General features: G+C 34.2%; 1 protein-coding gene across 1 annotated transcript in view; it reads right to left on the bottom strand.

Annotated features, from left to right (window-relative positions):
* Positions 1-8,680, bottom strand: part of EPYC (epiphycan) — a 34,726-nt gene extending 26,046 nt beyond the window's left edge. The window contains exons 1-2 of the mRNA XM_045555124.1: positions 8,601-8,680; positions 6,124-6,301 (exon numbers count right to left, since the gene is read on the bottom strand). Of these exons, the coding sequence (XP_045411080.1) occupies positions 6,124-6,288 (165 nt within the window). The 5' untranslated portion in view covers positions 6,289-6,301; positions 8,601-8,680. The remainder of the gene's footprint in view (positions 1-6,123; positions 6,302-8,600) is intronic.
* Positions 8,681-22,185: the final 13,505 nt, after the last annotated feature.

Raw genomic sequence — 22,185 nt, 5'->3', positions numbered from 1 at the left:
TCTATTTTATCTTGAAAGGGATGAGGAAGAAATGTATTTGGCAAAGACTGCTCAATTTCCATATTTTTGACAAAGCAGCTTTCAGTTCAAAAGGATCATTTTACCTCTTGCTCCCTTAAATACTTTGACAGCTTAAAGAGATGTTTGGATACTGTGTTAATTGTAATCATTGGAAAATTGTTGTTTTTCTGATTCCTAATAATCAAAATACTTAATTTCAGAAAAAAGAATCCTCAGTATTGGACACAGATAAAAAAGAAGTAAAGATTAAAGAGAAGTAGCAGAAAAATAATGGAGGCTTTTAGTGCCAAAGACTCTGCTTTGGCATTAAAAGAGTCTGGTTTAAATTTTACTCTGAATCCTACTAGCTGAATAACCTTGAACAAAATTATTCTGATCCTCAGTTATTCTTATTAAATGGCTACAATAATATCTTCTTTCCAAGGATAATTGTTTGAATAAACTTTTGTTTGTGGTATCATAAATAACGTATAATACAAACACAAAGATGTCATTGGCAAAGACTATCAGTATTTTTTTTCCCCAATGAACCGCCATGATTGTATATTTTTTGTTGCTTCATTTTTTAAGGTTTTATTAAAAATGCTGTAGCTTAAAATAAGGATCAATGGTTAAACACTGTTTTTAAAAGAATCATGGAAAATAGATCAGACAACCATATTAAAAGCTCATCAGCAAAATTCTTTCCACCCTTCCTCCAGAGAATCTTCAGTGAAGAGGGAGATTAGCTTTTATTCCTTTCCCATATCCTGAAAAGAATATTTACTTCAGGCTGATAGAGTTAAAGTCTCTTCTTCCAATATGAGGTTTTTGATGTGCAAACCATATGTTTGAAACTTGAAAGTATACTGTATAAATTGGCCAAAGTGAGGTATAATTTCAAATATAAACATAAACATATTGCATAAGTTTTATTACAAGAGTAAAGAAATAGTCAAAATATTACTAATTTAAATATTTTTTGTTCAGAAAGCACAGAGATAATTGTTGTGACAAACTACCCTTTAACATTAACAAAGTTCTATACCAATTTATTATATTTAGAAAACCTAATGCTAGGATCTTTTTTGTATATCATCATCTAAAGTGGACATTGGTTCCTATAAATTTTCCAGAGTTAGCTTCCTTTTAAAGTAATTTCTGGTGTTACTGGGCATCAACATATATCCTAAAATTATTTTGCCTGGCACCATATTATATTGATGACAATAGAAAAGAAACCTTTTCTCAATCGTTAATTGATACAACTGCCTTCATTGAGTTTTCTTCCATTGCTACAACTTTGCTAAATTTAATTTTTATTCCTTTGATGAACCTTATAGCTTCTTCATATTGAAAAGCTATCTTTTTTCAAGCTGAATTGATTTGTTTCAATGGCGACTTTTTAATAAGTATAACCTTAAACAATCTAGCCATTTGTATTCTTTATAAACAAGAAAAATTGGCCTCAATTTTAAGATCAATGGAGGAGTCAGAGCAAGGAAAGCATCCCTTCTGCAAGAAGATGTCTGTGGTAAATTTTTAGTGATATTCCTTTATGCATTGTTCTTGTTATTAATATTTACTTATGAATGCATACACTGTGTCATTCCAGAAAGGACATGAGATAATTTTAAAACAGTGTATAGTAATACTTCAAAAAATCTACATGAGGAGTTACGGTGACAGGAAAATAAAGCTCGGGGAAGTTATATAAAACCAGGGAAGAATGACACAAAGATTGGGCTCCAGGTGTTTGAGCAGGCAAGACAAAGTCACAAGCACAATGAGTTACACAATATAGAACCTGGAAAACAAGCAAATTCCTTAAAAATTGCAACCCATTCTGACATGGAGGCCTGAGAGAAATTTCTCCTACACGTCCTCATAAAGATCATTGCACAGTATCATTGTGAGTCCTTCATACCATCCTACAGCAAATATAATTAACAGCTCCATAGTGTTCTGTAGTATAAAAATTCTTGATGTTTATTGAATACATAGGGACACTGCAGGTAAAATTAAACAAAAGTAATTATATAAGGCTAAATTAATTAATGTAGTTAGTGTAGGCAAGAATAAGTCTAATTACCTGGATGAAGCCAAGGAAATTTTACTGGAAGAATGGAAATTGACATAATTCTGTAGAGCCTCCATAAATATGAATATTGCTACTGAGCACTTTGCTGGAAAGAGACATTACTCATGGACAGAACAATGTTTTCCTTAGAAAACAAGTTGAAACCCCCTCCAACTGAAGGGAAATGGAATAACAATAACCCCAAAGTATGCCATGAAAATGGAAACTTCAAATAACCACCTTCATCAAGAAGACAATATCAATTTAAGCCACTCAAAGAATACCAACCATAGAACAATGTAGTTTTCTGATGATTACTTTAAGGCAAATTAAAAAAATGTTTCTCTAGACTACTAAATATGTGATATATATAAAATTAGGTTATTATCCAGAACTTAGATATGTGTTGAAGAACACATACCCACAATTATTCTTTGAAGTAGTCTTAAGCCATTTTGGGGGAATGATTAGATAACGGAGTGAGTTATGTATAAAAGTAATGTCTAGTTCACATTATCCACCCACAGAAGAATGCTGTTCTTTCTCTTTTAGGAGTGTTAGGGCACCTGGCATCTAGTTCACCTAAAACCATCATCAAGTTAAAAGGGCATTTGGAATAGGATGAAAAATGGGGAAAGGATAATACATTTTTTATTACCCTGATGGAAATTATTTTCTGATATGAGAAGATAGCATCAATATGATTATATGTCATTACTGTTTAGTCTTAGTCAAATTATTTAATTAACTATTCTTTTCTTGATATCCTCGTCTATTGAATGGGAAAAACAATAGCAATTCATAGTTTTGTTGCGAGCAATAGATGAGATGATACATGTAATATGACTAGAATATAGTACTTGGCACATAAAAATTGCTCACTTAGGGTTAGCTATTATTTATCAGAAAGTAAAAAAGGCTATACGTTGATCATACAGCCTATAACCAATTCCTATTCATACCATTAAAGTAAAATGAAAGCTCAGTAAAAACTGTAACCATTTCATACCAACAAATTTATCTACAGGGCAATACATAGCCCTCTGATGGAACTGTTGGGTCTAAAACCTCTCCTAACAGAACCTGGAGGATCCTAAATATTCTGTTATAGATCATTAGAAATTAGTAACTCATCAGTCTGTAGTTCTATTACTGTATATAGTTTTCAAAAATATAAATATTTTGGTGACCCTTTCTCAACCACTGAAGAGGCAATGAATATACCACCACCAGTAGAAATCAACAAATCTCAATTGAGATTCTAACACTGGGTTTTGGGGTGGTTTATCTTATTAAGTAGCTAAATCACTGGACTCACAAGTGCCAGATTTGCAGCAGCAGTTTATTTCAAATCTGGTTTTCAGAAATAAAAAGTTTCCGCTGGGCGCGGTGGCTCAAGCTGGTAATCCTAGCACTCTGGGAGGCCAAGGCGGGTGGATCGCTTGAGGTCAGGAGTTCAAGACTAGCCTGAGCAAGAGCGAGACCGTCTCTACTAAAAATAGAAAGAAATTATATGGACAACTAAAAATCTATATAGAAAAAATTAGCCGGGCATAGTGGTGCATGCCTGTAGTCCCAGCTACTCGGGAGGCTGAGGCAGAAGGATCGCTTAAGCCAAGGAGTCTGAGGTTTCTGTGAGGTAGGCTGACGCCACAGCACTCACTCTAGCCTGGGCAACAAAGTGAGACTCTGTCTCAAAAAAAAAAAAAAAAAAAAGTCTCAGTTGTTACATGTTGTATTAATTTTATATTGCTGCATAACAAATTGCCATCAAGTTAGGAGCTTAAAACTATACCCATTTTTTAGTTCACAGTTTCTGTGGCTCAAAAATCCAGGGATGGCCTGACTGGGTTCTCTGCTCAGCATCTCATGAGACCCAAATCAAGGTGAGAGCCAGTGCTGTGATCTTATGTGGAGCTCAGGTTTCCTCATCTATAGGACTGAGGTCCCCAAAGCTTTCCAGCTGTCAGTTTCTCTCAGCATCTAGAGGCCTCCTGCATTCCTTGCCCCATGGACCCATCTCTCTTTAAAGCTAGCAGCAGGCATTTTACCTTGTACTGAATCTCTCTCATGATCCAAATTTCGTCCCTGACATCAAGATACTGATTTAATGGAACTAGAATTGTTTAGAAAGAAGTCTGTGGAAAACTAGGGATGTTTGCATAAAGATACAGTGTCACATATTTGGTATTTTGCAGTAAGTTCTTATTCCAGAATATGCAAATACTGAGGAAAGGTTATATATTAAATCATCTTTATATAACTATGTCTTTTAGCTTAAATTTCTTGATACTAGGAAAAACTTCAGAACTTCATGAGAATGCCCGGGGCTTTATAGGCAAAGAAAAGGATCCTGACAGCAAGGAAGGGGTCAAAACCATTCTGGCAATATAGCTCATCTTCTTTACAATTTTGCCTAGAGAAATCTTGGTCCAAACAGTATTTTTTCTATTGTACATTTGGTCTAGTGAAAGGAATAAACAGAACCTTTGAATCCATTCCTCAACCCTACTCAAAATATAGGGTTCACTTTTGGTAATTGTCAAATCTCTTTGCTCCTCTGGAGTATTTTTTGGGTGAAATGACAAATAATTTTGAACTAAAATATTTAATTTGGCAGATAAATTCATTTATGGCCTAAAACTTTTTAAAAATGTATATTTGTGCAAGATAGAAACAGAACAAGATGATGGAACTTTTTTAAAAATATATTTATGCGAGATGGAAAAAAGCAGATGAGTTAACCACTGGGCAAATTTCATCTCATACTCTATGTTGATGCATTAGTTTGGAGACACAGAAGTCATGTAGAGCAAGATTAGTGTTAATGACCCTATGTTCCCAATAGAAAATCCCCTTATCATAGCAGAAGCCATAGAGTGGAATGAATCAAACTGTAAATATCAGTAAAGACTTAGAAAATAGAGTCACAATCAAATGTGCAGAATAAAAGTGATCTGTTGTGGAACCTAAAACTTTATTAAAGAGAAGGAAAGGGAGAGGGAGAGATGGAGCTGGGGGGAGGAGGAAGGGGGTGAGGGCGGAAGAGAGTGAGAGCGAGAGGGGGAGAGAGAGAGTAGAGATAGAGAGGCAAAGGACAGGGAGAGAGAAAGGCAACAGGGAAGAAGACTTGTGAAAACTGTCGTTATTGTGAAAATCTGACTCTTGTATTTCATAAGGCAACAAATAATAATAAAAATTTTTACTATCTTCTTAATAAAGATATATTTTATTGCAAGTTAAATATATGATTTTGTCTAAATATTTCATATTCCTGGTTAACAAAAGTAGTTATTCCAGGAAGATGCATACTTGAAAGTCTGCCCCAAATATGTTATGATCCTTTAAAGATGACATAATTTTTTTGTTGTTTATTTATTTAGTCTTTGTCAATGTTGCACATTAGTTAACACTCTAGCATTTCAAGGTCTGTTTGCTTTCCTATTCATAAAAATTAGCTTGTATCCTTTAGTTATGTAAAAAGCCTAGCATTTGGTGAGGAACACGTCATATCAGATTTATGTAATGGGCTACAACTTTGCCAATTTCTACATTAGTGTCTGAGAGATGATCAGTCACTCAGGGAAGCACATTCACTCTTGGGACACACTGGAGTTCCTGCCCATTGTCCTTTCTCTATATTCTTTTTATTTTCTGCTAATTCTTTTTAACCTTACATCCCTCTCCTTTGGCCCAGACTTTCCTTATTGTGGCATGCATATCATTTTAACTCTTCCTCACTGTTTGCCTTTTCCTATAATTTTCTTTGTTTTAGCTTGATAGACATTCATTTTTGTCTGCAATTTGGTGAAGAAATTTCAAGGAAATAATATAAACACTAGGAAATCAAAAGACTGTCCTAGTAGTCGAGTTTTAACCTCCAAAAGACTGAACATGGTCTGAAGAGAAGAGGTTAATATAAATTTATCAAGATAAAACCTCTCTTCTTATAAATAAGCAAAAAAGCTATTTGAAGAGAATAAACCCCAATCATCCCTCAGGCCATGCTTTCAAAAGTCTCAAGGGTGGAAGGAATCAATTACCTCAGCTTGATCAATAGGGATGTTTTCATAGTTGTATAAGTTATCCAGGTCTTCCAAGGTGGCATCGTAGGTTTCTGAGTCATAGTTGATGGGCGCCAGAGTTGGTGCAGCCACAGCAGCATCCAAGATGGCAAGGCCCAGAACGAGTCTTGTGAATGTCTTCATTTTTCAAACTTTCCTAATCGTAAAATGTTAAAATGCATAAATATTTAAGTGATAATAATTTATGAATAGTTTTTACTAACTAGAAATGACAAATCAATGTCAACCTCGAGGAATTCAAGCTGGTGGCTTTCCTTACATGGATAATTAATTTACAAACATAACACACAAGAAATTACATGGCTTCTGAGGCCATTGCTACCAGATGTCCAAATTAATGCATGTTTTTACAGTGGATATTTTAATTACAGTGAAACTGATTTTATTTTATAGAGAAAATGGAATGCAGAAAGATTGTGATACACTTATTCACAAACACCTCTTGATTATCTAAGAGTTTTACCATTTAATAAGCATTAAGATTCTTACATCAACTCTGGGATATAGAGTTCATGTTGATGATGGCTACAACTGCCACATCATTTTACAGTTGAGGAAACTGAGACAAAGTTGGCCAGTGATACCACTAGGACTCATGACTGTTTCTTGTACACAGAAGCCTAAGGCTTTCTCCAGAACAACATAATGAATTTTATTTTTTTCTGCTACTTCTTTGTTGCCTCTGAGTATCAGAATACATACATAATTTGATATGTACATAAGTTAATATCTCATGCAATATTTTTCAAAATGTTCGTAACTAACTAGAAGAGAAAACACATTATTTTTCCCTTTAGTTCTTAGTATTTTATTTTAATTCTTAACAGCTGTCTAAGATTTGAAGTCAGAATCAATAGAAATAAATGTTAAAAAGCACTATTTGCCAAGATTCCCTTTCAGGAGGATTTGCATGCACATGGTATTAGAGCAGTTATTTGTTTTGTAATTATTTAACAAACATAATTCTTATTTTCCATTACATCATATGTTTTTGGGGGTTCAGTCAAGATCTTATAATTTTAATTATTTTAGTTCTGTATATACTCCAATGAATACATTCACTTTAGAAAAAAAAAACCCTCACATTTAATTTTAAACAGTTAAGGTTGTCCTATCAAAAAATATTACCTAGTGATCATTTATTGAATAGGCAAAGTATCATAAAATTTTTTATCAAGCATGTGCAATTTTAGAAGGTTTTGTATTTTGGATATGCTTCTTGGGTTTACTTTAAGAACGGTAGGTATGGTGTTGGTACCTATGCACACATATAAAAGGAATTCATGATAAATATTACTTTTAAACTTGAATGCACTGGCAGACACACTGACGTTCAGCTACTTGAAAGAAGGTCTTTATTAAGCAGGTTTAGGCAGAAGGATATGAATTCCTCTGAGAATAAGAGGCAGTACAAGGAGCTCCTTTTTATTCCCTCCTATGCTTTCTTCAAATAAAATTTCTTATTCACATTGGATAAACTAAGCCTCTATTTTACTTGCTTTTGCAGAAGTCTTTGCAGGATTGCAGATTTGGAACTGTTCTAGGCAATTACCAACAAAGTCCTTCTTAATAAAGCAGTGTGATTTGCAAATCTTCCAGGAACCATCCTTCCATATTCCAGTGGGAAGCAGAGGCCACTACCAACCTAAAAAAAATATTTTCCTTGTATATTTCTGGCAACTTCCATTGTTCCAGGAAATCATGTACTTGCTGATAGTTTTTCTTACTTCATACTCTATATTTGATTACAAATGGCTACATATCTGAGTTTACTTGTATTTGGCATATTTGCTAATGCTATCAGCAATAAGGCAGTCTGTGTGAAGCTTACAATAGTGAGAAACATCTATGTTTAGTTAAAAAAATTATGTTCCATCCTTCAAGCAATGATACCAGTACTTAATGTAGTTTGTTAATTGAAACTTTGAATTTTTGTCCTCTTGATACCATTTCATAATATTTTGAAAATGTATGTTTACTTAAAACTTTAAAATACATAGCCCCAAAAGACATTCCAAATGCATAATGTAATGATCATTGGGATATTTTTAAACACCTGAAATTTCACTATTTTCTCCCTTTGCATAATATTTCATTCAATCTTAATCAATAGTACCTGTCTATACTGGCAAAGGATGTGGTCTGTGTCAGGGCACTTGATTTAAGGCATATATTGGAAACTACAATAATTTTATTGGCATCTGTCATGACGTGACTATTGAGATCAACTACTTTGCAGAATGTTATTAATTCCTAAGCTAATTGAGAATTTTGGATTTTCCAAGAATAATATAAACTCAATAGCAAAATTAAACCATAGCCATTAAATCAAAATTCACCAGGAGATATTAAAGCAAGTTGAACTATTTTTTAAAAGTTGTTATAGTAGGGGAAAAGGTCTCTAACCCAAGAAGAAAGCAAGTATAAAAACTTACCTTTGGCTCCGACTTGGTGAAATGGCACAAAGTGACTGAGGACGCAGAGCCAGTGGTATTTGCCCCTGACCAATGGATGTGAATTCTGGTCTGTGGGAGGTGGAATTTATAACACTCAACTTTCTGTTTGGAAAAGCTAACCTTGAGAAATACTTCTCAGTCTTTAAAAACCCCAAATTATTTTATAGTCATCCAAACTAGGCAGTGGAATCCAAATTACATAGTATATTAGACTCTTAAAATTATGTTAATGGACTTATAATCACCAATATGTCACCTTAAAAATTTTAAATTAAAAAGTTAGTTTTAACATATCTGTAACAAATTCACCAATTAAGAAAAGAAGTTAATGTATACAGTGATACTATAGATAAATATGTCAGAAATGTTCTAATGAGAAAAAATTTTCCCAAATCTTTCACGTCTTGAATTGCTTTCTTTACTTTTCACAAATGTTAACTGAAATTTAGTAAATGTTGCAAAAACCTAACCTGTTTAATGTTGAGTAAGTGAAAAAAGATATCCAAATTATTCTGATAGCTTGGAATGCTTTGATAGCAATGAACAATGAACCTTTTGCATAAAATTTCTTGAAAAAATATGTCCAGAAATAATGCATAAATATGATCTTAGTGTTTTGAAGGAAAGGGGCTTTTTTTTTTTTGTTCTTTTGTCTGTCAGAGTCAAACAAATCTAGTTACATAAAAATATTTTTCCCCTAGAATATAAGATTTATTTTAGGTACCTGACATGGTTTGTGAAACTGACTTTTATTACAGGTATGGAGAGAAAATATATATGTATTAAATTTCCATTCCTTTCTTTTGCACTATAAAAGTTCTAGAGAAAGATGAAACTTGCATCATGTATTCTAATTTGCTTTATAGAAATCTAGGAGTCTGGTTCTCACTTGTGCATCAGGAATCTTTCTTCCATGACCGTAAGTGAATAGCTGCATCGAACTTGAAAAGCAGGTTGAGTCCTGGGCAAAGTAATGGAGGAGGAGGTCTGTCTTCAGAATTCTCTCACACCTCTTTTTGCCTCCTCCACCTTTCCTCTGCAACAAATGTTTTTGCCCATCCAGTTTATTCAGGGCAGCCTCATTCATCATCTTCATCTTCATCTGCTTGCAAACAATTTGTTCTCAGAGTGCATTATTTTTCGTGAGAGCAATTTTACTTGGAACAGAAGCAGCAGCAATAGTGGGTAAAGTATGAAGTCTGCTAAGACCTAAGTAGAGAGCCCATCTTGGAGGTAGGGACTTCTTGGCGTGTTTGAAGTCTCCCCTCATCATATAGAGGCTCCTTTCAGATGCCGTGCTGGAAAGAGGTCTGAATCTGTCTGCAGTTCCTAAGCTGGCTCCGGTTAGCAGTACGGTCCTATACTGGGTAGTAGGTGATTTCATATATTATTGTCAATTATCTCAACACATTCTTAAGCAGAGTGGTTGTTACTATTCACAGGAAAAATGAGACTCAGATATTAAATGATCCAGAATCACATGTGACACATACACACACACACACAAAAAAAAAAAACCCAGAAAGTCAAATTGGATTTTCTCTGGTTCAGGTCTCCAAACCTTACTGAGTCCATCTGAGCCTGTTTACCTGTCAGACTTTGAAAGAGAATCTAAGGAACCAAGACCTACTGTTGTCTTTTTATGTCCACCCATAGTTTGGGGGCTTTTTCAGATGTTTTTAGAAGAAAAATAGATTAATAGAATATCCATGAAAATATCTAGCATCTCTTCCTCTTCCCTCATTATTTAATCTAGTACTCTGCATACTTTGTCAGGTGACAGAGGTGGCATCTACCTGGTCCCTTACTTTCTGGAAGGCTCTGGCTAAACCTATAAGACTATTTTCAGAAATAATATTCTCACACTATCCTTTGTACAACTATTGGTGTTTAAATGATATCTTCCTCAGGACACTATCTACTAAAGCAGCTGAAGTCCAATTTTTGTGACAATTTAAAAGCCAAACTAATTGTCTTAGTATAGGATTGAAAGCATAAATTATCATTTGGGAACCTTTTCTTCCTCCAAATAAATAAGACTTTCCCTTTCCTTATAATAATTGATGATTTCTTAAATAATTTCTCTTGATCTTATTTGGACCTTCTCCAATATTTCAAAATCTATTTTAAACTGTAAGAGCTCTGGTTTGTAACAATCCCATGAGGACCTAATCACCACTGAGCAGTGAGGAAGGATTAATTGCCAGTTCCAGCCTCTCTTATCGCTGGCAAATATCTTCTAGTCTCATGATAATTTTCTTAATAGAGCCCAAGCTGGGTTATTGGAAACCCTCAGGGGATCAGTTATTATGACTCCTTGGGTTATCTAGTAACTGAAGCTTTGTGGCTTTATCCCTGTAAGCCCCCAGACACTTGACAAAGCTTTTTGGCTACTACTCTTTGCAAAATTAATTAAACACTGTCCTGCTTGCTTACACAGAATTACTTTTAAACAAAGCACAGTCTTCTCCTAATGATTGCTTTCTCTCTGTTCTGTGGCAGTGGTGGGCAGAGAGTGCCAGGCACTCTGAGGACAGCCCATGGCGGTCTGCCCTTGCCCCAGCCACGAAAGGCTGCCACGTCATTAAGAGTAGCAGGAGGGTATAGATGCCCCACCCCACTGATTATAAGAATAAAACCATTGCTTGCAATGATTAGCTACCTTACTATTAACATAAAGAACTGCTAGGATAAATCCCATGTTGCCTCAGAGGATTTCTACTCACCAGAAATACAAAACTCTACACTTTCCAGTTTCACCATAAGCACATATTGCTGTGTTGCTGGTAACCTCTAATCATTTTGTTTCTATTTTATTTTATTTCAGAATATTACATGGGTACAGATGTTTTGGTTACATAAATTGCTTTTGGACAGTTTGAGTCAATGTTATAAGTGTGCCCATCACCCAGATAGTGTGCACTGTACACGTTAGATGTGAATTTACTCATCCCCTCCTCCCCGCGCCCACCTACTTGATTTCCAATGAGTTTTATTTGTGTCCCCTAATCTTATCCAATCTTTTTCTCCAAGAATATTTCAAGCCTGATCTGCAATCTACAAACTCACCTTTGTTCTCAGTTTCTTTTTGAAAATGTTCCTTTAATTCCGTTGAAAGAATCTGGGTGTCTTCTGACAAAGGTCTTCCTCTGCAGTCCTTTGGAAGTGCTGTGTGATTGTTTCTTTTCAGTCAGATAATTCAAGGATGGAGGGGTTTTTCTTGCTCTACATTTTCTCTCCCAAATGATTTCTTCTCTCTATTTTTTCAAAAGCTTCATCCATCCTGTAACTCATGTCATTCGACTTAGTGACCCACAACCTTTTCCCTGTTGTCGGTAGCTTCACCTACTCACCATCCCCTCCTGTAGTTGATGATCTTTGTCCCTGGTCACTCATTCCCTCTGCACATGACCCTGTCATCATTCCCACTGATGTGAACCTCTATGTGCATGATCCATCTATTTAGTGGCCTGGTAGTTGCTTTATCTTCTCATGTTTGCTAATGTTACTGTATTCCGACCTGGCCTCCCACCATCATTGTTGAACCCAACAGCTTGTTATTACCAGGCCTTGCATAACCGACTGCTAGGGCACTGTAACCATTTGTCTTGGCCTCATGAGACCTTCATTGCATAGACCTCACCATATTTTTTACTACCCATTAAATCTCCTATGTTTACTTCCTCCTTATCCTTAAATCCCATGGGCCATTATTATGATTATTCCCTTTCAAACACTTTTGTTTTGTTTCTTCTTTTCACTTCTATCATACTCACCTGGGAAAACCTCAACTCTGGTTGAGCACAACTCCCAACTATCAACCCTCCTGCATGTGAGAAGCTGTATGTTACCAGTGAAAATCACACACAATGGCAATTGGTTTCACTTCAAATTCTGGAAGATAAGCTTCAACCCTACCTGGCAGATCTAGGAAGTTTCAGATGTGGATTCCCTTCCCAAGACTGAAGTGACTATTTTATAATGTAGCCTCTGTCTTCAAATATCCTATATTCTTTTTCTCTTCATTTAAAAGGTAGAAATCATCAGAGGAATGCTCAATTAACTTTCCACCATCAAATCTACCTGCACTTACATGCATCTTCTTTGACTTCCCTTCTGTGACACTGTAAGAAGTTAAAAGGATATTGCCCAAATGAAAGCAAAGATTTTATTCCCTTCTCTCTTCTCAAGGTCTATATTTATTCAGTTATCTCCTCCTTCTCAGTATCTCCCCTTCTACTAGATCTATGCCATATACATATACACATATCTTCTGGGCACAGGGTCAGGCAGGTATTCTATTAATATATAAACCATGTAAGCTCAATTAAAGCCAATAGAAAGCAGCAACTTAGCACATGCTAAGTCTAAAGCAATGAAAAATGAAACTATTTTAAAATATTCTATAGACCAAAAATGCATCTGCAGCTTTGATTTAGCCTATAAATCCTTCAATTTTGGCTTCTTCAATTATGCTCTGTTTAAAAATAATAATGGGCCGGGCATGGTGGCTCACGCCTGTAATCCTAGCACTCTGGGAGGCCGAGGCGGGCGGATTGCTCGAGGTCAGGAGTTCGAGACCAGCCTGAGCAAGAGTGAGACCCCGTCTCTACTAAAAATAGAAAGAAATTGTATGGCCAACTAAAAAAAAAAAAAAATATATATATATATATATATATATATATATATATATATAGAGAGAGAGAGAGAGAGAGAGAGAGAGAGAGAGAGAGAAAATTAGCCGGGCATGGTGGCTCATGCCTGTAGTCCCAGCTACTCGGGAGGCTGAGGCAGGAGGATTGCTTAAGCCCAGGAATTTGAGGTTGCTGTGAGCTAGGCTGACGCCACGGCACTCACTCTAGCCCGGGCCACAGAGTGAGACTCTGTCTCAAAAAAATAAATAAATAAATAAAAATCATGGCCTTCAGACTCCACATTTTCATTCTACTACTGTCCCATTTCTATGTCCCCTTTTACAGAAAAAAATATCCCATATAAATGGTTATGCATTGGCTATTTCTGCTTGCTATGTTCCCATTCACTCTTCATTTCACTGCTCTGTATGGGCTCTATATGGGTGTTTTTCTGGCTTAGTCTTAACACCCCAATATCCTACCTTGGCTTTGAAGTGGCTTTTCTCCTACTTCATTGGCTATGCCTTCTCCCTTTTTTGTTTTCTTTCTTTTTCTCTCTCCAGTCTCCAAATTTTGGAGTGCCTCAGGTTTTATTCTTATGGTTCATCTTTTCTCTGTTTATTCTTTTCCTTGGTGACCTCATCTGCTTCCATGCTATAATTACAACAAAATCAATGATAATGTTAACAATAACTAACATTTTGAATACTTACTCTAAGCCTGGCATTGCTTACTACCCTCATTTATGGAAGAGGAAACTGAGATCCAGGGAGCATAAGTGACTTCAAGGAGTAAGAGGCAGAGCCAAAGTCAAAGCTGAAGCAGTTTGACAGCAAAGCCTGTGTTCTTAACCACGTTACTAAACTACCATCTTATGGGTAAACCTTCCAGCTTTGCATCCACAGGCCCCACATTTCATTCTGACCTGAATATTCTCATGTGCTGTTGACCGTTTACATACTGGCATCTTCACGTGGATATCTAATTAGAAAAATTATTAATAAAATATGTCTGATATAATTACTGTTGATTTCTTCTATTTTCCTAATGTTTCCCATATATCGAATATATCAAAAGAAGTCAGTTCCCCTTCAAATGTATCTCATTTCACTGTCATCTCTCACCTGTACTTCCAAAAAAGCATACTACAGGGTCTTCCTGCTTCCTCTTCTGGGTTTTTATCGTTCACTCTCCAAACACCAGCCAGAGAGGTCATGAAAACATGAATACATAAAACCCCACAGTTTTTTTTCTTTGAAAACTTTCAATAGCTTCATAGTTTTCTTTCTCTGAGTAAAATTAAAACTTCTAAGCCATGGCCTGCAAAGCGCGCCATCAGCTAGATCCTGCCTGCTTACCCAAACTTAAAGCAAGCGCTTCGCCCTCAGTCACTCTGCTGCAGTCCTATGGGTGATCTTTCTGTTCTGCAGTCATGCCAAATCATTGTTTCTGCAGTGGTACATCAAATAATTGCTCCCGTGTTTTAGAATGGCCATCTCACTTCTTAAACTATGTAAATTTCTGCATAAATATCACCTCAAAGATACTTTCCCTAACCCTTTCCATATCAGAGCAGACCCTCTTTTTTCTGCTTATACTCTACAAGCTCACCACATTTGTTTTTTCATAGTACTTGCCACAATCTGTTATTATGTTTTTCTATTCTTATATGTTATTTAATATATGCCTATGCAAGGTGAATATAAACTCCATAATATATAAACTTTACTGGTTAGGACTGTTACAGCCTCAGTGTCTAAAATAATCTTTGGCCCACAATTTCTGCTCAGTGTTTTCTGAATAAATCAACTAATTAAGGATTGACTGAATTAATGAATTAGTAAATTACCTAATAACTGCTATGATTTGCTTGAGCTAGTCTAATATATATATGGGGTTACTGGCATTTCTGATAACTGGTTCTTGACTAACATGCTAGATGAATTCTTTCTTCTGTTTTATTTTATTACTTTAGTGTTTTACTTTATTTTATTACAGTTAGTGTTAGCTAACTGCCAAGCTGTCTAGTGACACTGTCCAAGCTGTTGCCCATGGGCCTCTTGAAGTGAGGTTTTACTTTTACTTGCTGCTAGGACCTTCTTATGTCACATAGAAAGATAGATGGTATACACTTTTGATGAGACTCTGAGAGAGTTTCTGTACCATTTGAGATTCCTTCTGGCTAGCAGTATAGAAAACCAAAAATCAAATTGTTTTAGGAAAAAGGGAATTCACTGACCCAACTAACTGAAAAGTTCAAGTTTCCCTTTTTCCAGAGAGCGTCCTTAGTTAGTGTCATTCTCAGATGTGCTTCCAAATGGAGGAGATGGCTATAACTGCTCCACATCTTGCAGTTTTTCAGGTTAAAATCCAGAGAAGCAGAGAGGAATTCTTCATTCTAGAAACCCCTCAAATATTTGATTTGTGTCATTGGTTCTGAACAAACCACATAGTCATCATTCAAAAAAAAAAAAAAGAAAAGAAAAGAAAAGAAAAGAAAAAAATGAGTAAAGGAGTATTTAATGTCCTAAATTGGCTGAATCCTCATCTCATTCAATCTCTGCTCAAATGTCACTTCCTCAGTTGCTCCTTCCCTGACGATTCCATTTAAAATAGGGCCAACTTCTTTATAATACTTAAAGCTTTGACATTGCTGTATAAATTATTACTTTATTTATTTCCTCAACCAGAATTTTATCTCTATGAACACATGGTTTATCTTTTTTGTTTACTGCTATTATCCTAGCTCATAACACATAGCAGGCATTCAGTAAATATTTGTCAAATAAATAAATGAACTGACTCAGGCCCTTAGGCCAAATGCTTTTATCCTCCAGTCTTCAGGAGACTAAAAAGGTAGTGAAGAGTGGTTTCCAGTAGAGACTAGTAAAAGAAGAGCAAATGGATCATGAGTAGCAGAAGTCTTTGAATCTTAGTGCATGGGCCTTTTGAAACTTGTTTTTGCTGAGCTGAAGCCCCTTTTGGTAAATTTCTGATTCGTGTATGTCTTCTAAATGAATTGGATGTAAGATATTGACAATATCATTGATAAGCAAAATGTTATGATAATATTAAATTTATACTTCATGTATAGCTTATGGAACCCCATATTTTCTAGATCACTTTTCACATTACTCACACTTTATCAGTAATATTTAAAATAACAATTATAGTCAATCACCATTAACTCTCATTTTATCATTATAATTTGGACTTTGAATTATTTTTTTATTTGCCTTTTTAATATTATTTTTTAACAGCTTATTGTTTTGGTATAAGTCACACATATTTGTCATTATAAAAATTCATGGATTATAATTGTTTTGAGAAAAAGTAAAAATAATTACCCAAATTCTTACCACCTCAAATATTATTATCTCTTCATATCTACAGATGAAAAAGAGATAATATAGATAGCTAGACATTACATTTGTATGTGGTAGCCAGATAATATTACCTGTAAATATTATAAAATGTTAAAAATATGGTATTTTATTTAAAATATTTAACTCTACTTATATTTAATATGAGAAAATTTTAATTGAAAGAATTGGTGAAAGTCAGATAGATGTTTCATCATAAGAAATATTAGCTCAAAAATTATTCATCTGAAGATTAATAATTATAAAAAATATTAAGAATATAGTCATTTAAAAATATTTCCAAGTTAGATGAACTTATTTATATTGACACTTCAGCCCATTTTCCAATTTTTATGTTTTTACTTTTAGAGATTGATATCAATTTTTCTTATGTCTAAAATGCAGACTGCTTGCTTTAGCTAATATATTTTGAAGGGTTCTAATGTTTCCTTCACTTTTATTTATATATCACATCATTTGTAATTATTACAACACCTATTAAATTGTTGCCATTATTAATCTGCCCAAGAAGATACAACTAAAAGTGTCAGAACTGAAATTATTAGAATCTGGATCCAGACCATTCTTTCTGTCCCATTATACAATACTGTATATTAGATATATATATACACTGATGTTAGATCTTAGATATATATATACAATGTATATTTAATACTAATGATCTGTTCTTTTTCACATATCTGCCTCATCATTTTTGAAATGCCCAATTTTGATTCAAGTCCATTTTATAGCTATGTTGATTTTTCACATTTTCTTTCCCAAAGTCTCATATTTGCTATGTTCCCTGAGTTCCTGCATGTTTGAAAATGGCTGTGAACTTTTTACTCTAAGGACAAAATTTTTGGTAGGATATTTTGGGGTCACATTTTTCTTAGAATATTAAGTCATTGTTTCATTGTCTTCTGGCACAACAGGTTGCAGTGGAAAAATCTGAAACCAGCCTAATTATCTTTCACTGTTTAGGTCGCTTATTTTTCCTCTCTGGAGGCTCCTAAGATGTTTTCTAGACCTCAAACTGGTAACATCGCCAAATGATGACTTGGCCTTCATGTGTTCATACAAATATTTCTTGGAGAAAAAGATACATACATTTTTATTTGCAGATTAATTATTATTCTTACTTTTAGTACAAATCTATTCTACTACACCTTTGAATGATTATTTCTATTTAATTATTGTGATCTATTTTCTGAAATAATAATTATGTCATGTTGAAACTCATTTTGCTTTTATTCATCACTAACATTTTTTACTCCAGTCAACTTTATTTTATTCTTTTTTTGTATATTTCCTTAATCCCGCCATTCTCCTACTGTTTTTAGTGAATATTTTGAATTATGTCCAAAGAAAGAGTAACAAAGGCCTGCCTCTATGGGAATCACCTCTAACAGAGCCAAATCTGTTCTGGAAAATGGTCAATCAGCCAACTCCAAACCCTTCCAGCCTTGATCTCTCAGATAAAGGAAGGAAAAACAAAGGGAGTTAAGAATTGCTTCTGAAGGTCATAGCTCAGGGACTCAAGTCCACTGAAATCTAAGATTTAATCATATGAATATAGAATGCTTACCCTCCCTAACAATTTACCACCACATCAACAGGACTTCAGTATAAAAACAATGGATGAAAACTAAGAGAGCTTCAAGACACAGACTAATATGGAGTTCTTAGGGAAACCCATCTCTGTCCAAATAACATAAAATCAAACTAAAATCCTGATTACTTCAGTATCTATTGTCCAATAAATCATGCCAAATTTTCAGCAAAAACATTACATGGCATGCTAAAAGGCAAGGGAAAAAAACAGTTTGAAGAAGCAAGGCAAGCATCAGAACATGACTTAGATATGATGCAGATTTGGGAATTATCAGATAGAGAATTTAAAACAATTATGACTAAATTATTAAGAACTGTAATGAATAAGTAGACAAAATGCAAGAATAGATGGATAATTTAAGCAGAAAGATGGAAACTCTAAGAAAGAATCAATAGGAAATTCTAGAAATCAAAAGACACTGTAATATAAATAAAAAAATGTTTTTGATGCTCTCATCAGTAGACTGAACATGGCCAAGGAAATAACCAGTGAGCTTGAAGGTAAGTCAATAGAAACCTCCAAGAGTGAAACACAATGAGAGAAATTTTTAAAGAAGATAACAGTATATTTAAGAAATGTGAAATAATTGCAATAGACATAAGATATGTGTAATGAAAATACCATAAGTATAAGAAAGAAAGGAACAAAAAATATCTGAAATAATAATAACAATATTTTCCAAAATTAATGACAGCAAACTGCAGATACAGGAAACTCAGAACACTAAGTAGAATAAATATGAAAAATCTACACCTAGGCATATTGTATGTCAACTTCAGGAGACCAGAGACAAAGAAAATTTTCAAAGAATCCAGGCTGAGCAGGAAAGCCTTATCTTTAGAAGAATAAGAAAAAGAATTTGACATTATCTTTCAAAAGTGATGGAGAAATAAAGACTCATTCAGACAAACATAAACTAAGGGAATTTTTCAACAGTAGATCTGCCTTGCAAGAAATGTTAAAAGTTCTTTAGAGAGTAGGAGAATGATACAGGTCAGAAACTTAGATCTACACAAACAAAAAGAAGAGCACGGAGAAAGAATAAATGAAGATAAAACAGAATCTTATATTTCTCCTTTTCTTAATTTATCTAGTAAGTAATGATTTGTTCAAAATAATAGTAGTAACAATGTATTGGGCAATTATAGCATATGGATTAGTGAAATGCATGGCAACAATGTTATAAGAGATGGGAGGGAGGAATGATGAATACTGTTTATAGCAGTTTTATTCATAATTGCCAAACACTGGAAGCAATTAATATATTTTTCAATAGATGAATGGATAAACAAAGAGTAGTATATCCATACAATGGCATATTATTCAGAAATTTAAGAAAACTGAGCTATCAAGCCACAAAGTACTTAGAGAGAAATTTAATACATATTGCTAAATGATAGAAGCCAATCTGAAAAGTCTACATGTTGGATGATTTCAACCATATGACATTCTGGAAAAGGCAAAATTATAGAGATAATAAAAGGATCAATGGTTTCCAGGGGTCCAGAAGACATAGGTAGAGAGGACTAGGTAAAGCACAGGGGATTTGTAGGGCAGTGAAACTGTTCTGTATAATACTGTAATGGTGGATCCATAACATGTATATAGCTGTACAATAAAAGTAATGAACTTTAATATAAACTATGTACCTTACTCGGTAATAATGTATTAATCATTGGTTCATTAATTATAAAAAATGTATCAACAATAGGGGAAGTATATGAAAGAGGGGAGAGGATATTGTGGGAATCTCTGTACTACCTACTCAAATTTTTGGTAAATCTAAAACTATTCTAAAAAAATCAGTATTTTTATTGCATACCAATAACAAAGATTAATATATTCATTTATTCACTAATTTGCCTTAATTTTTAAGTACTTATGATATCACAGACACTGTACTTGGGGCACAAGACCTTGTGAGATTTTAATGGTATAGTGAGACTATAGACTAAATATCAGACTGGATTAAGGATAGACTACATCTTAAAATGAAGCAATTTTTCTTAGGTGTACTATTACTGTCACTGTTACTACTTCTAGTTATGGATGGGTCCTTGCATTAGTCTGCAAGAGTAAATAGCACATTATGTATATTATACATAGACTCAATAAATTTTGTCTCCCTTAGCAAATACTTTTTTGCTAAGGAAAACATTTGAAATCAAAAGAGGCTTTTACCAGAGCAGGAAACTGTATCACCAGAACATTTACAGTGTTCTTACTACAGAATATTCTCTGACTTCTAACTTTTAAAGTCTGCACATGCATATAAATGTCAGCAGTCTTAACACTTAGCTCCCAAGTTTTCTAACTCTGATGTTTATTGGCTCTGTTATGATTCTTCTCTTGGCTGAAGTTTCTTTATGTTGTTTAACTTAGTTCTGAATTAAATAAGTTAATTCATGTACTTGTTGATTCTGATCCCAAAACATCATCCAACTTTCACTCTTTTTACACCTCAACTATTAAATTTTAACCTGTGTTTGCAGCTTAAGAGCATTTAAGACAATTATTACATTTTGCTAGTAAGTTTTTCTTCTCTTTATCTCATAAGTTTGTTCTCTTGTAGTAATTTTTCAAGCTTCAGTTTAAAAAATATTATTGTTATCATTGCTAACAAAAGAATACTTAGATAATGAAAATACATATATGTAAGAGTTTAAAATGAGATTTTAGTAGCTTTATAAATATTTACCTAAATGTTTGAAAATGTGACTATTTTGTGGTGGGTAACATAGACACCAAATGAACATGTCAAAAAATCAGAAATGCTCCTGTTAGGAAAATTTAGAAATTTCCAGGGAAATTTTCCATGTAAAATTTTCCATGTAATTCTGTAAAAGATTACAGAATTTTATATTTGTACTTAAGGCATTGGGTCTGGTCTTAGCTTCTTTAGTCTATAGTGTATCATTTTATACTGTTGTTATTAAAAAACTAAATCCTCTATTGACATTGTTGTTGCTTATTTACAACAAAGCAATGAGTCATTTACAACAAAGCAATGACTCTATCATGTGCTTAGAATTAGACAGAAATTCCTGAAAATAGCTTAAAATGTGTTTTCTGATATTGCCTCCTACCTTTCCTACCTCATCTTACCCTGTCACTCACCTCAGATTCCATATGTTGCGTCACACTAGTCTTTTACTCCCTTCAATAAACCAGTTCTTTCCTTCTTTAGGTTCTTCATCTATGTCTTTTCCTTTGTTGTGTATGTGTTTTTTTCTAATTCCTGCAAAATACCATCAGCAATCCTTTACGTCTCAGAGAGGCCTTCAATGTTTCTTCCTAACTATGTTTCTTTTTATTATCCTCCATAGCATCCTGATTTCTTTTTTCATATATTGTATTGAATATTTTATGTTTAATTATTATCTAGTTTAATTTCCATAAAAGTGGAATTCTATGGGGGCAAAAATCATGTTTTATTTTCCCACCTTTGAGTACCCAGTGTCTAGCTCTGTCTGTGGTACAAAGAAGGACTCAAATCAATGTTTGTTGAATGAAGAATTTATAGGTTCAATTCAGTTTCATTGAGTGGAATTAGTAAAGAAATACATCAGCTCCAAGTAAAATTCAGAAAGGCCACTAGGATCACTGTTTCCTCATATGCTTGAAGCATCTATGACGAAAGCAGTCCTTGGTCCTGGTGATTATTCGGTAAATTTTACTGAGCACTTACTTGGTTGTATGGAGTAACGTTCTAGCCACTCAGTGAGTACTTACTTTGAGTTTCCCTAACTTTTCTCCTACTGGTCATTTTATAACGTTCTTACTTTATTCCTTTAAGAAGTTTTTATTGAGTGCTGACATGGCAGTCACTAATAGGTATTAGCAATCAAAAATGAATGAATATGGTAAGCTTCAGAGCTAGACAGAAAGGCTGGCAGGAGGCAGAAGAGAGAATATGATACCAATTCTTCGTTTTAAATATGTATATCTATATC

This window comes from Lemur catta, chromosome 6 (genome assembly GCF_020740605.2).
Source record: "Lemur catta isolate mLemCat1 chromosome 6, mLemCat1.pri, whole genome shotgun sequence".
NCBI lineage: Eukaryota > Metazoa > Chordata > Mammalia > Primates > Lemuridae > Lemur > Lemur catta.
Note: the sequence above shows the minus strand (reverse complement) of the source record. Positions and strands in the feature narration are given on the sequence as shown.